Source organism: Anolis carolinensis, unplaced genomic scaffold (genome assembly GCF_035594765.1).
Source record: "Anolis carolinensis isolate JA03-04 unplaced genomic scaffold, rAnoCar3.1.pri scaffold_19, whole genome shotgun sequence".
In the NCBI taxonomy this organism is placed as follows: domain Eukaryota; kingdom Metazoa; phylum Chordata; class Lepidosauria; order Squamata; family Dactyloidae; genus Anolis; species Anolis carolinensis.
This window is the reverse complement of record NW_026943829.1, coordinates 3,277,838-3,294,233: the sequence shown is the minus strand read 5'-3', so window position 1 is coordinate 3,294,233 and position 16,396 is coordinate 3,277,838. Positions and strand designations below refer to the sequence as shown.

General features: G+C 40.2%; 1 protein-coding gene and 1 long non-coding RNA gene across 6 annotated transcripts in view; one reads left to right on the top strand and one right to left on the bottom strand.

Annotated features, from left to right (window-relative positions):
- The window catches only part of LOC134294738 (Fanconi anemia group A protein-like), a 35,475-nt gene extending 27,833 nt beyond the window's left edge, over positions 1–7,642 (bottom strand). For 3 of the 5 annotated variants that reach the window (XR_010001445.1, XR_010001444.1, XM_062966373.1), the window contains exons 1-5: positions 6,969–7,641; positions 2,249–2,451; positions 2,015–2,111; positions 1,041–1,220; positions 17–90 (exon numbers count right to left, since the gene is read on the bottom strand). Coding sequence is in view for 3 of the 5 variants with exons in the window: in XM_062966373.1 (XP_062822443.1) it covers positions 17–90; positions 1,041–1,220; positions 2,015–2,111; positions 2,249–2,451; positions 6,969–7,235 (821 nt within the window). In the remaining 2 variants the exon portion in view is untranslated. Of the gene's footprint in view, positions 1–16; positions 91–1,040; positions 1,221–2,014; positions 2,112–2,248; positions 2,452–6,968 lie in introns of all 5 variants that reach the window. The other 2 variants (XM_062966374.1, XM_062966375.1) reach the window with 2 other exon arrangements.
- LOC134294761 (uncharacterized) overlaps positions 1–16,396 on the top strand; it is a 428,900-nt gene that overhangs the window by 184,593 nt on the left and 227,911 nt on the right. The gene's annotated exons all lie outside the window — the stretch shown is intronic.

Below are 16,396 nucleotides of genomic sequence, written 5' to 3'. Positions count from 1 at the left end.
CAAGCCAAGCCCTCACCTCTCAACGGCAGAAAGAACGTCTTCGTCGGGACAGACTGCCAGTTCCATCAGAAGCCATTCTTGGAGAGTCAGCTGGGAGGAAAGAAGGAAGGCAGGGAGATTCAGAGACAGGGCCTTCTTGGTGGAGGCTCCCAGGCTCTGGAGTAAGAGATGTTGCACCTCAGCGCTGGATCACCTTGCTCTTAACACACACTCCACCACAGCAGGCTAGGTTTAAACAGTTTATTGATAAAAGATAGCAAAGTCCGAATAAAAAGCAGTAAAGAAAGCAAACATCCAAATGCAAAGGCAGTCAGTCAAAAAGGCTATAATCCAGAGGTAAAAGCAATTTGCAGAATATAGTCCCAAGTCTCTGATAAAGGAAATTAGTCCTGAAAACAAGGCAACATGAACTTCAGCGTAAAATCCAAAACACAGATTCCAGGCATGAACATAAACGAGAATCCTTAGACAAGGCAGGAGATGTGCTTTCAAAAATCAACATTGCTTTATCTGAAATCTTCCCCTGTCTCTCCCGTATTTACCCATGTTTACAAGCCAAAAAAGCATTTCTCTGCCCTTGAGTTCCCACGTGTTTGTTAGCGATTCTAAGGGAACGTCTGGGACGATGAACCTTTAACCTTAACCTTGTATCTCTATCTAAGGAAGACTCCTCTGAGTCACTGCCAGAAACACATGGAACTTGTTGATGTTCGAACTCCTGGGAAATGTCACCCTTATCATTAGTTTCTGCTTCCTGTGTCCCCAGACTTTATTGTTGTTGTTTATTCATTCAGTCACTTCTGACTCTTTGTGACCTCATGGACCAGCCCATGCTTTACTTTGGAAACTGTGAAAAATGACCAAACCAACCTCCAGCTACACCTGATTCAGCAAATATCATGACCTACAGTCAGAGCCTATCAACCAGCATCTAAACAACGAAAGCAAAACCACTCCAGAGAACATGGAATTAGACTTTTTGATGACAGGTTGAAAAGTGGACACTACTACCTGGACCAAGTCACACGCTCAGTATTTACCTGGAAGGCTTTTTCCCACAATAGTTCTTTGAAAAGGGGATGCTTCCATAAGCACAAGGCAGCTTTTGAGTAGCAGAAGCTGGGGCGGGATAATGTTTTCCATGGAAGGTCATCATCCATGCTGCCTTCCCAGCTTGTATTTCGGGCTTCCGAGCAAAGAAGGGGCACGACGTACTGAAGCTGCAAAAGAGCGGGCTGCTTAACACACAGATCTAAAAAGCGATGGCTAAAAATGCTCATCAAAGGAGGAAACATAGTTTTGGCATCAACTATATTCCATTCCAGCCCTGCATTTGCTGTAAGAATCCCTGCTGTCTTTAAAAAATAGTATCTTCCATCCCTTCTCTTTTATCCAACTCAGCTAAATAATAATAATAATAATAATAATAATAATAATAATAATAATAATAATAATAATAATAATAATTTCATCCAAAAATACATCACACAGTCCTAAATGCTTGGGAAGTGTTCGACTTGTGATTTTGTGATACGAAATCCAGCATATCTATCTTGTTTGCTGTGTCATACAATAAAATAATAATAGAGGAAATAAAAATAAAAATAGAGGAAAGAAGAAGAAGAAGAAGAAATAAAACAATAAGAATTATTATTATATATTATATTATTATTATTATATTATTATATATATTGGAGTCATGGTGGCTCAATGGGTTAAACCCTTGTGCCGGTTGAACTGCTGACCTGAAGGTTTGCGGTTCAAATCTGCAAGATGGTGTGAGCTCCTGTCTGTCAGCTCTAGCTTGTGGGGACATGAGAAGCCTCCCAGCAGGATGATATATACACCCCACTTGCCTAGTTTCCAACAGACCTCACAACCTCTGAGGATAGCCTGCCATAGACGTGGGTGAAATGTCAGGAGAAAATGCTTCTGGAATGTGGTTATACAGCCTGGAAAACTCACAGCAACCCAGTGATTTCAGCCATGGAAGCCTTCAACAACAAAAAGTTACCTTTTTCACAAAACCAGGATGAAGCACGGAGCATAAGGAGTCATGGGGAAGGGAGCCAAACTTGCAGAGAAAGTAAGAAAGTGCCACAACACAAAACCTGTGGGTAAAGAAGGGAAAAGGGTTATTTCTCTGAAGTTGTATCAGGCCCCTTGCAGATATTTCATTTAAGCCCAAGACAAGAGGTCTGCGTTTTAGAAATGACTGGGATATTATCCAGACAAAAAAGAAGTTTACTTCATGCAGAAGGTGGCAGACTGTCCTGCCTGGCAATCCAAAAAGTAATCCCAGAGTTCGGATACAGAAAGGCCTCTCGTGGAAGCACAGGAAGGGTCCAGCGAAGAGCAGAGGTCGATGGCTGGGATGGACGCTTTGGCTTCGTTCAAGTGGATCGCAAAGACAGCCAAGCCCATGATGTGAGCGTCCCTGAGAGAAGAGCCCTACAATGGTGGCGGGGTATAAATAAATATTATTATTATTATTATTATTATTATTATTATTATTATTATTAATTCCAGTGCTATGATCCTAAGGTTCTATGAGAGGTTGGTGGCGGGGTATAAATAAAATTATTATTATTATTTTATTATGACACAGCAAACAAGATAGATATGCTGGATTTCGTATCACAAAATCACAAGTTGAACACTTCCCAAGTGTCTAGGACTTTGTGATGTATTTTCGGATGATGCGAGCAGATCCCAGCAGGGTGGCCTTTTGCAGCTGGCAGATCGTAATTTTGTCAATGTTGTTGTTATTATTATTATTATTATTATTATTATTATTATTATTATTATTATTATTATTATTGTTTATTCCATTGATATGATCCTAAGGTTCTATGAGAGGCTGGTGGAGGGGTATAAATAAAGTTATTATTATTATTGAATTCCAATACTATGATCTTAAGGTTCTATGAGAGGCTGGTGGTGGGGTATAAATAAAGTTATTATTATTATTATTTCCAATAATTTGATCCTAAGGTTCTATGAGAGGCTGGTGGCGGGGTATACATAAAGTTATTATTATTATTATTATTATTATTATTATTATTATTATTATTATTTATTCCAATACTATGATCCTAAAATTCTATACGAGGCTGGTGGCAGGGTATAAATGAAGTATTATTATTAGTAGTAGTAGTAGTAGTAGCAGTATTGTTATTATTAATTCCAATGCTATGATCCTAAGGTTCTATGAGAGGCTGGTGGTGGAGTATAAATAAAGTTATTATTATTATTATTTATTCCAATACTATGATCCTAAGGTTCTATGAGAGACAAGTAGCAGGGTATAAATTTATTATTATTATTATTATTATTATTATTATTATTATTATTATTATTATTATTATTTATTCCAATGCTATCATTCTCATTGTTCAGCATGAGACAGCTTTCTATGTTGCTTTGTTCCTAAAAATCAGCACACAGGGATCTTAAAATCTCATCCATGCAGTGATGTTTTCCCTTGGCTGTCTAGTTTGGCAAAATGAACTCTTGCTCCTTGATTTCGGGGCCCGGCTGGCGATGGTTGTCAGCGTGGCGTTTATAGTCCTCCTTGGCTTGGTCTAGTTGCTGGAGCAAAAGTTGTTGCACCGCTGTGAGTTCCTGCAGCCAGTCCTCTGCTGCGGGAACTTCTGAGGTTTCAATGACAGAAGGAAAGAAACGTGGATGGAAGCCGTAGTTTGCAAAGAACGGGGTTTCTTTAGTTGAAGCCTGGACACCATTGTTATAGGCAAACTCCGACAGCGGTAACAGGGAAGCCCAATTGTCCTGCTGGTAGTTTACATAACAGCGAAGTAGGTACAGGGTATTTGTTACTTAACCTAATATACAAAGTCACTAATATAATATACTAGCTGTGCCCGGCCACGCGATGCTGTGGCTGAGTCTGGTGGTGTTGGTCAGTCTACATTAGGTTGTATTTATGCTGTGATCTCCACCCTTCTTTATACTCACATTAGTAGTAGTATTCGAAGTCTGTTACCTTCTTTAATTTTTGTGTTGATTGATAATTGCTTGAGATCCCTGTTGTCTTTGGTTTGTTGTTAATCGTGACGTCTGATTCTGCTGAGTGCGGTTTACATCTTATTGTGGTACAATAGTCTTTTTTTTTGTTTTGCCTGTGTAGGTGTTTATTATTGTTGTTGTTGTAGAAGTCATGAAGGCTGGATAAGTTAGATGCTACTGTATTGTTTCTTGCCAAGTTTCGTATTTCTGGGGCGTTTAGTTGTGTTGTTATAGTCACGATGTGTTGTTGTGAGTTTTCTGGGTCCGGATTGTGGTTTTGTGGTGTGATTGTGTTCTTACAACTGGGAGGCAAGGGTTTTGCGTTGTGTTGTCAAATTTTGTATTTCTGGGGCATTTAGTTGTGTTGTTATAGTCACGATGCGTTGTTGTGAGTTTTGTGGGTCCAAATTGTGGTTTTGTGGTTTGGTTGTATTGTTACAACCGGGAGGCAAGGCTTTTGCGTTGTGTTGTCAAGTTTTGTATTTCTGGGGCATTTAGTTGTGTGCCAAGTTTCGTATTTCTGGGGCGTTTAGTTGTGTTGTTATAGTCACGATGCATTGTTGTGAGTTTTATGGGTCCGGATTGTGGTTTTGTGGTGTGGTTGTGTTGTTACAACCAGGAGGCAAGGCTTTTGCATTGTCTTGCCAAGTTTTGTATTTATGGGGCGTTTAGTTATGTGCCAAGTTTTGTATTTCTTGGGCGTTTAGTTGTGGTGTTATAGTCACGATGCATTGTTGTGAGTTTTGTGGGTCCGGATTTTGTTTTGTGGTGTGATTGTGTTGTTACAACCGGGAGTAAAGGCTTTTGCGTTGTTTTGCCAAGTTTCGTATTTCTGGGGCATTTAGTTGTGTTGTTATAGTCACAATGCGTTGTTGTGAATTTTGTGGGTCTAGATTGTGGTTTTGTGGTGTGGTTGTGTTGTTACAACCGGGAGGAAAGGCTTTTGCGTTGTGTTGTCAAGTTTTGTATTTCTGGGGCGTTTAGTTGTGTTGTTATAGTCACGATGCTTTGTTGTGAGTTTTGTGTATCCGGATTGTGGTTTTGTGGTGTGGTTGTGTTGTTACAACCAGGAGGCAAGGCTTTTGCATTGTGTTGTCAAGTTTTGTATTTCTGGGGCATTTAGTTGTGTGCCAAGTTTCGTATTTCTGGGGCATTTAGTTGTGTTGTTATAGTCACGATGCATTGTTGTGAGTTTTATGGGTCCGGATTGTGGTTTTGTGGTGTGGTTGTGTTGTTCCAACCGGGAGGGAAGGCTTTTGCATTGTGTCGCCAAGTTTCGCATTTCTGGGGCGTTTAGTTGTGTTGTTATAGTCACGATGCGTTGTTGTGAGTTTTGTGGGTCCGGATTGTGGTTTTGTGGTGTGGTTGTGTTGTTCCAACCGGGAGGGAAGGCTTTTGCGTTGTGTCACCAAGTTTCGCATTTCTGGGGAGTATAGTTGTGTTGTTATAGTCATGATGTGTTGTTGTGAGTTTTGTGGGTCCGGATTGTGGTTTTGTGGTGTGATTGTGTTGTTGTAACCGGGAGGCAAGGCTTTTGCATTGTGTTGCCAAGTTTCGTATTTCTGGGATGTTTAGTTTTGTTGTTATAGTCACTGCGCCCGCAACTTTATCCTTTTATATATATAGATAGGTACAGTAGAATCTCACTTATCCAACATAAACAGGCCGGCAGAACGTTGGATAAGTGAATATGTTGGATAAAAAGGAGAGATTAAGAAAAAGCCTATTAAACATCAAAATAGGTTATGATTTTACAAATTAAGCACTAAAACATCATGTTATACAACAAATTTGACAGAAAAAGTAGTTCATTACACATTAATGCTATGTAGTAATTACTGTATTTACGAATTTAGCACCAAAATATCACAAAGCATTGAAAACATTGACTACAAAAATGCGTTGGATAATCCAGAATGTTGGATAAGTGAGACTCTACTGTATGTATGTATTTCCCAAGACGGCCCCCACTTCCAGAAAGCACTGTGACTCCCGCCAACAACGGATCTGGACCAAACTTGGCACACAGACCCCCTGTGACCAATAGAACATACTGGAGTGGTTTGGGAGGGATTGATCCTGGATTATGGAAGTTATAGTTCACCAACATCCAGAGACCACTCAGAACCCAACCGATGATGAATCTGGGCCAAACTAGGCACACAGATCCAACATATCCATTGAAAAAATTAGAGCAAAATGTGATATACCAGGATGTCCCTCCTGCAAGAACAAAGTTTCTGCAGTTTAATAAACTTTTCCCATCTATAAAAGAGTGATAGCATCACGGCAACCCACAAAACAACAAAACTACAGGCGCCCCAACCTCGAAATTTGACAACACAACCCATCATCCACGCCGCTAGGTTGATACAACAAAAAGAAGAGAAAAATAAAGTCCTAATTAGAGAGAGGGGAGTAATTGCTTTTATCCAATTGCTGCCAGTTAGAAGGCTAAGCTCCTCCAACTTGGTCTCCTAGCAACCCAAAAAAATAATAATAAAAAAGACTAAAAAATTAATACAATAAAATACTATAATAACAGAAAATAACTAAAAAGAATACAAGAAAATAATAAAATATAATAAATAAAAATATAACTTACAATAAAATTAATAAAAATGCAAATAACGTCAAATGAAAATTACACAACAATTTTTAACCAATACCACCACCACTTTGCCACAGCAACGCGTGGCCGGGCACAGCTACTGTTTTTATAATAGACCCAATTAGGAAATGACATGTATAACCCGGGGACAAAATATGTGTTACATAAGTGTTGTTGTTCTTTGTTGATCCTTGGCAATACCAAGTCTCGATTAAGCAAACCTCTTAATATACGTGTTGCTATAAGCTCCACTCTCCATCCATCCATTCCCAAAGTGCTTTGAGGTCAAGCAATCCCTTTTTGGGGATCCTCCGCAATGTTTCTCACTCACTTTGCTGGTGGCCAGGCCCTTCCCGCTGCGCCTCCAGCGACAGCTGTAGAAACACAGCAAGCAGGTGGCACACAGGTTGCAGCACCCATCGTCCTTCGCCATGGTGGGTCGGAAGCGTTGGTGAGGAAGCCTGCAAGGAAAAAAGAAATCAGAACCACATGTGAAAACATCAAAGGCTTTCATGGCCAGAATGACTGGGTTGCTGTGAGTTTTCCGGGCTGTATGGCCATGTTCCAGAAGCATTCTCTCCTGACGTTTCGCCCACATCTATGGCAGGCATCCTCAGAGGTTGTGAGGCGTGTTGGAAACCAGGTAATTGGGTTTTATATATTTGTGGAATGTCCAGAGTGGGAGAAAGAATTCTTGTCTGCCTGAGGCAAGTGTGAAAGTTTATTTATTTATTTACAGTATTTATTTATTATTTTATTTATTTATTTCTCACATTTATATCCCGCCCTTCTCACCCGAAGGGACTCAGGGCAGCTTACAATAATGGCAACAATTCGATGCCCATACAAATCAATATAAAACAGTGCATAAAACAGTTAAAACTATTAAAATACATTATAAATTACAAAATATAAATTTCAAACATAAAATCAGATACGTTCTTCCTCATGCTTTGTCCGTATATTCCGCCCTTCTCACCCCGAAGGGGATTGAGGGCGGATCACATTATATACATATAGGGCAAACATTCAATGCCCATAAACACATAGAACGAAGACAGAGACAGACGCAGAGGCAATTTAACCTTCTCCTGAGGGGATATTCGATTCCAGCCACAGGGGGAGAAGCTGCTTCATCATCCACTGCGATGGCATTTCCTCATTCCAACGGCAGCTGGATGATTTTTATGGAGTCGTAAATTAGTTAAATTAGCCTCCCCACTTTATAAGTGGTACCTTAATTTCCTACTTGATAGATGCAACTATCTTTCGGGTTGCTAAGTCATCAACAAGCAGGGGCTATTTTATATTTTAATGGTCGGGTGCTCATTTCTCCATGGGCTGGCCTCGAACTCATGATCAGAGTTATTTATCATCGAACTCATGATCAGAGTGATTTAATCATGGTCAGAGTGATTTATTGCCGCTGGCTGCTCAGCAGCCTGCGCCACAGCCCGACAAATAATTACCTTGATTAGCATTGAATAGCCTTGTAGCTTCAAGGCCTGCCTGTATCCTGCATAGGGAAAACCTTTTTCTGTAACTTGGCCATACAGAAAGCTCGCAGCACCCCATGAAAGCCTTGGACAATACAATTTCAAGGAACATTGCTACCCTGCTTTTCATTTTAAAATATCCCCAAATGAAGACGAACAAATGGCTTGCAATTGGCCACCTTGAGGAGCATTGAATGGCCTTGCACCTGTGAAAAGTCTGGGGTGTGCAATGCAGGACGCGGGGCTTGGGCAAGTCCGGATTTTGGACTACATCTTCCAGAATCCACTGCACTGGGATCCCACTTCAACTCCATTCTGGGAGTTGCATCCCAAAGCCTAGACTTGCCCTGAGCTCTGGACTTGGTGCAGGGAAGGAAGGAGGAAAGAAATGGCACAAGTGGGAATCAAATCCATTCTGGGAGCGTTAGACTACAAAACCAATCATCCTTCCCAACAGCCTTTGCCTTTTAGGGAAAAATGGTTGGATTACATGATTTATTATCCCCTCACCAGCCATGGCTTCCACCTTTGGGGAGTTCCTCTTCTGAAAGAGGTTTGGAATACAGCATTCATCATCCCCTGCATCATCATCCCCTGCATCAGCCCTTTCTAGGGGTCCCCATCTGGAGAAAGTTTTTAACAGTTTTTCAGTGTTTTAAGGGATTTTGATTGCTTGGTACTGCAACTCAGAGATAAAAATGGGGTACAAAGCAATATAATATATCTATATATATAAAAGAGTGATGGCATCACGGCGACCCACAAAACAACAAAACTACAGGCGCCCCAACCTCGAAATTTGACAACACAACCCATCATCCACGCCTCTAGGTTGATACAACAAAAAGAAAAGAAAAATAAAGTCCTAATTAGAGAGAGAGGAATAATTACTTTTATCCAATTGCTGCCAGTTAGAAGGCTAAGCTCCTCCAACTTGGTCTCCTAGCAACCCAATAAAAAATAATAAAAAACACTAAAAATTAATACTATAAAATACTATAATAACAGAAAATAACTAAAAATAATACAAGAAAATAATAAAATATAATAAATAAAAATATAACTTACAATAAAATTAATTAAAAAATGAAAATAATGTCAAATAAAAATTACACAACAATTTTTAACCAATACCACCACCACTTTGACACAGCAACGCGTGGCCGGGCACAGCTAGTATATATATAAAAAGGTAATGAAATTTCGGCCTAGGACAAAACAACAAAACTATACATCCCAGAAACACTAAACTTGGCAGCACAACCCCTCATCCACGCCTCTACGTTCATACAATAAAAAGAAAAGAAAAATAAAGCCCTAATTAGAGGGAGAGGAATAATTGTTTTTATCCAATTGCTGCCAGTTAGAAGGCTAAGTTCTGCCCACTTGGTCTCCTAGCACCCCACTCAGCACAGGGGACAGGCAGAGTTAGGCCTCACTTAGGCCTCTTCCACACTGCCTATAAAATAAAGATTATCTGATTTTAACTGGATTATATGGCAGTGTAGACTCAAGGCACTTCCACACAGCTATATTACCCATTTATAATGGACTTAATGTAAGGTAAAACCTTTACCCTTTACCTTAACTACCACCAATTCCTCAATACTTTATTTCCCATAGCACCATACTTCGCCACAGCAACGCGTGGCCGGGCACAGCTAGTAACAATAATAACGATAGCAGCAATAATAACAACAATCCCTCCCTCCCATTCACTGCTAACCTCTCCAAAAATACAGAACTCAATGCTCCGATCTGCAGAGCTGCAACCAAAGCGTCTCCGTTCTCGGCTGGAAGAAAACTTCTCAGAAGAAACTAATCCGGATTCAGGGCACTGGGCCAACGGGAACCGAACGCAACCAGCCCAGTGAGCCACGCCTGGGCCACCGCACCCCACAAACGGCAAGCCGGAGCAGGCCCACAAGGCAAGGAGCCGCACTAATATGGGACTTAAGCAAAAGTAAGAGAGGTGACGCATCAAGTGGATTTAAAAAACTAAAGGATGTGGGTGGGCAAAAGCACATGCAACCCAGGAGAAGTCCCAGCAGACTGGAGGAGGGCAGATGTTGTCCCTTTCTTCAAGAAGGAGAGAAAAGAGCACCCAAACAATTACCGTCCAACCAACCTGACAGCAATACTAGGGAAGATTCTGTAGCAGATTATTAAGGCGGCAGTCTGCAGTCACTTAGAAAGGAATGCTGTGATTGCTCAAAGTCAACATGGATTTCTCAAAAACAAGTCATGCCAGATTCATCTCATCTCTTTTTTCGAAGCTTGGTAGATGCAGGGAACGCTGTGGATGGTGTGTATCTTGATTTCAGTGAGGCCTTCCTTTGACAAGACAAAGAGCCCCGGTGACAAAGTGTATTAAAGCACTGAGCTGCTGAACTTGCAGACCAAAAGGTCCCAGGTTGAAATCCCGGGAGTGGAATGAGCACCCGCTGTTAGCTCCAGCTTCTGCCAACCCAGCAGTTCAAAAACATGCCAATGTGAGTAGATCAATAGGTACCACTCTGGCGGGAAGGTAAGGGCGCTCCATGCAGTCATGCCAGCTACGTGACCTTGGAAGTGTCTATGGACAACGCCGGCTCTTCGGCTTAGAAATGGAGATGAGCACCAACCCCCAGAGTCAGACATGACTGGATGTAACGTCAGGAGAAAACCTTTGCCTTTTTTTTTTTCATTTGACAAAGGAAAAAAAAAACCTCTGAGGATGCCTGCCATAGATGTGGGCGAAACGTCAGGAGCGAATACTTCTGGAACATGGCCATACAGCCCGAAAGACATACAGCAACCCTCTGATTCACACTGTCCTCCAACAGACAAGAGTTCTTTCTCCCGCCCTGGACCTTCCACAGATGTATAAACCTGTCTTGCCTAGTTTCCAATATACCTCAAAACCTCTGAGGATGTCTGCAAAAGATGTGGGTGAAACGTCAGGAGATAATGCTTCTGGAACATGACCATACAGCCTGGAAAACTCACAGCAACCCAGTGATTATGACCACGAAAGCCTTCGACAACACATCTGTATTAATGACGTTTCACCCACATCTTTTGCAGACATCCTGACTAATTCAATTTAGTGTTTTGACACAAATCCTGCATGTCTTGGATAGCAGACATTTGATATTTGCAGCTGAATTTCAACAGAGAAATCAACATGGTCATCCAGTACCTGACCAATAACCTCCAAACTGAATTTGAGCATCGTCCAATCCCCCCTTGATTTTTTTTCTGGCACAAAAACATAGTATTTCACAGAACATTCGATCCTACTGGGACTTATTCTAATGGCTAAGTCAGAGGTATTCCTTTTTCCTGGATTCCATCAACTTGAAAGGTATTTAAATCCTGGAAGTAAGGTTGTATGGCAGATTGTATTCTCACTGTGTACAAGCAAAGCACACTCACACATATTTGAAGCATAACCAGGGATAAGTGGAAACGAGGAAGGGAAAATGTCAGCATCTGTCCAAGGACAGGAGATTTGAGCTCTGCATTAGGAAGATGGTCCAATTCCTGCCTATCTCCTTGTCCTCTGGATTTGAAAAGGTGGCAATGACATTATAGCAGAGTTCAAACCAATTGTTGTTGGTGGTTCTGATATCAATGGAGAAGCCTATCGGTTCTGGGATTCAGTACAAACTTTTAAGGAGGTCACTGACATCAGAGCTACCAGCTTCCACTATTTCAGAATTGGAAAGATGAATTCATATTTTCCCTTATGTCAACATAGATACAACATTTTTCCATTATGTATTTTCACATGTTCAGCTACAGGGCAAACTAGTGACTATGTGTAATGCACAGACCAATTTCTCACCCTCTTTTGGAGACTGAAGTTGTTATATTTCCTTTGTTAGGAGCCATGGTGGTGAAATAGATCTGTGTGGGATAGTCGCAGCTCTGTCGTTCATTCTGCTCATAATCCCACACTGTTTTGTATGAAACCATGGTTAGACACTATAGTCAATAGAATAGCTTTATTGTCATTGTGCAATTGCACAACTAAATTAAATGCCTTCCCCAGCACACATCACAAAACAACACATGCATTCCTCTACACCTCAACCACCACCACACAGCCCCCAATGCCACATCAGTGCAAAACCATGGAGTTCAACATAACCAACCACAGCTCTCGGATAAAAGTCTGTTTGTCCTGAGCTGCTGAACTAGCAGACCAAAAGGTCCCAGGTTCAAATCCCGGGAACGGAGTGAGCGCCTGCTGTTGCTCCAGCTTCTGCCAACCTAGCAGTTCGAAAACATGCCAATGTGAGTAGATCAATAGGTACCGCTCGAGTGGGAAGGTAAGGGCGTTCCATGCAGTCATGCCGGCCACATGACTTTGGAGGTGTCTATGGACAACGCCGGCTCTTCGGCTTAGAAATGGAGATGAGCAACGACCCCCAGAGTCAGACATGACTGGACTTAACATCAGGGGAAACTTTTACCTTTTTTCCTATGAAGACTAATAACCTCAATAAAATAAATTATTTCTTATTATCAGCATTTTGGGCTAAGCAGGAACAGAGTTCTTTGGACAGTATCCGGGAGAGATTAAATACATAATACTAGATTATACTGGGACATTTTTTCCCATGGAATGAACACACAGTACATGTTTCCACTAGTTATATCTGCTCAAAGATAAATGAATGCTTGCCAGATACATAGTTTTCTGCTACCATTGTCACTTTTGAATAAGGAGCTCTTCAGATCTGACATGAGATCCAACAATTAGCATCCGAGGATCTGAGAGTTTTCTCTTCCAACAGCTGAATGGAAGCAACACGGCATTTGTGAATAGAGAACCTGCTGCAAAATGCAAAAATTTAGCTCAGCGCATTTGAATGCAGCACGGTCTCTTTTTTCAGATAAACTACTTGTCTGATTTTCATTAAACATTTCCAATCACATTATTGAAATGTATCTTTAGCCAATTTAATTTTGAAAATGACAAGGCAAGAATAAGTGAGCAATGACAGAAAAATCATCAGGTGTTTTTGTTTTTCAAAATGACTGTTTAAACAATCATGACATTTGTTTTGGGGGTCCCTTTTTAAAATCCATCCGTTATTTTCTATCCCTCAGCTGGAGGAGGAGGAGAAGGATGACTCACCCTGCAAAACAGCATTAGCGCTCACTCCCACGCAACCCACATGAATTGAGTGAAGAGGCGGCAGAGAAAACAGAAATCCACTCCTTCATTTCCTTCACTCTTTGAAAAACTGCAAAGGACTCTAATGGTATTTTTTCCACAAGAAGAAAACAATCCCAGCCATCTTTAAACATATCCCTCATAAGAAAATGATTTTTTTTCCAAACTGGGGAACAAGAGTATCATCGACCAAACATAATTCTAGATTGCAGCCATGTATACTTTGGGTGACATCAGTAAAATCAATAGCATTAGCCTAGAATTACAATCTTGACAAAGCCTGATCTTAGTAATGAAATAAATTTGTGCAAAATGAACATGTAGTAGGAGGCGTTAAAACTTTAATAGGGAACTACACACCAGGGAGCTATATAACTGAGCATACATGAGCTTATGTATTTGTAGAACAATATTTCTAAAAAGCTAGAATTGCCTTTCATGTATGCTGATAATCGTTTTTCCAAAGCCTATCCTCGCCCTCTAAGCCTCTGCAGAAGACATGTCAGGGTTTTTAGGATGAAAAATGGCTACCAATTAAACATTTCAAAAATACACAAAAGATAAGCTTTGTGAGTGACATAGTACACAGTCTTAACAGCTCTTAAATTAGAATTGTGTGGTTTCCAAAGTGGGGGACAACTTAACACAAATAGGCAATGGAGTAAGGTGTCAGTTTTAAATATAACTGGATTTACACTATTTAGGGTCTTTAAAAACTCATGGTTGCATTTCCCCTGTAACTTGGAGTCAGGTAATACCCGACTCCTGGAGATGGTCTTCAGGCTCTGTTTCCATGTCCCACGAAGTCCCACTGAAAGTGCCCTTATGTTGTCTGTGGGACTCCATTTCCTAAGCACATGGTCAAAAGGTCAAAGACCATCTGATGAAGTCCTTGGACTCAACTATATCTCTCTGTGCCCACAGATCAATTAATTTACAATTCTCTTTAGCCATGCTGATACTAACAAGGGGTGCATCTAAACTGTAGAACTGATTCAGTTTAACACCACTGTAAATGCCATGGTTCCTACTGAAGTGCAAAGTGAGAAGGAACTCTGAATGCTTTGCAAGATATAACTAAGAATTTAGATGAATCAGTAAGTGAAATCAGTATTTAGTGAGTATATTAAGGAAAGATATAAAAGAAGATTTAAAGTAACCTAATGTATGAGTAGTCTGGATATTTCTAAAACTAAAATCTTAAAAGCTATTTGAGTAAAGAGAAGCTATATCACTGCACCATTCAAGGTCAGAAATTAATCTGAGCTTTGCCGGATAGTCTGTCTATAATTCAAGATCAAAACTGCACTTTAAAATGTTGATTATCAGTTAATGATTAATAATTTATTGTTAATAATATTTGTGGTAAGTGTTCATCAAACATGTATAACTTTGGGACTAGGCTTATCTAAATGAAATATATGTGTCACCTTGCTTAATGTGTAATCTCTTAGGAATTTTTAGTTTAAATATGGCCTAAATATGGCTTATTTAGAAGAGTAAAGAAGTAATTTCAATATGAAATAATCATCACAAAAAGTAGGACTGTGTCTTGACATTTGGTTTTGGGAATCTGCTACCTAGTCTTTCTCAGCCTTCAGATGTGTGTTGGACTACAATTCCCAAAATCTCTGGCCACTTGTTATGTTAGCTAGGGTCAATAAGCATGTGCCAACATCACACTGGTGAAGGCTCAACCAGAGCTCTTGTTTGCACAACCTTTGGTATAGTACAATATAGAAAGGTTTGTTGTGTGTTTTCTGGGCTGTAAGGCCATGTTCTAGAAGCATTCTCTTCTGACGTTTCGCCCACATCCATGGCAGGCATCCTCAGAGGTTGTGAGGTATATCGAAATCTACAGTAAGATGCTTGAGATCTAGATAAAAGCTCTACATCTGAACTATTAAGATCTGGACAACCTCCATGATAAAACATGTTTAAGAATGATTAGCTATGTTTGTTTTTAATTGCTGTAAGATACCTTGAGTCACAGGATAGAAATATTCATTTGTTGCTGTTGTGTGCTTTCAAGTCTACTGTCATTTCTATCCTTAATGACAACTCTAAGTAAGACAAAGAACACTTCTCCCTGGCTTATGGCCTCTGTAAGAATTTTCACTTCGTTTTTTCCTACTTTCTCAATTAAACCCCTAGAAAAAGCTCTGATCCCATCTCCGTAGCTTCACTGTTATAAGTACACTCTGCTACCAAGACTAAAGGTTCATGCCATACATCCCTGTGGTATACTGGAAAAGGTTCATGCTGTGCTTTTCCTGGTATGTTGAAAAACATATCAATTTCTGAATCATTCCTAACAGACAAAAGCCTGCCATCCAGGAGAACAGATCCATTGCCAAAGCGAGCAAATAGTTCCCCTAATAAATGTCAGGTAAAGTAATCATCCCACCCTCCCATAAACACACACACACACACACAATTACACTTGTTCTAGAAGGCTTTAGACACAAAAGTTTGCAAGTGAGAAAAGGGATATGTGTGCTCATGTGTGCTTCAAGTAGAATAATACATTAGCAAATAGTTCCCCTAATAAATGTCAGGTAAAGTAATCATCCCACCCTCCCATAAACACACACACACACACACAATTACACTTGTTCTAGAAGGCTTTAGACACAAAAGTTTGCAAGTGAGAAAAGGGATATGTGTGCTCATGTGTGCTCATGTGTGCTTCAAGTAGAATAATACATTCCATAAATGGATGAATACATTAGTTAATTTTATTATTGAAGTAAGCAAAAAGTAACTATCTTCCAGATGTGAGTTTTTTTAAAAAAAAAAAATTGTGCAGTTTTCAAAGATTATAACCATTTTGGGACTTATTCTACACAAAATACAGGATTTTTGGGGACAGCAAAATCTGTACATAGTTTTGTCTTCTTTGTCTTCTCGTCATCAGAAAGCAGCATGTTTGAAATTAGAGACAGAATACCTTGTAAAGAATACATGGTAAGGTCTAGATCAGTGGTTCTCAGCCTGGGGTCCCCAGATGTTTTGGCCTTCAACTACCAGAAATTCTAACAGCTGGTAAACTGGCTGGGATTTCTGGGAGTTGTAAGCCAAAAATATCTGGGGACT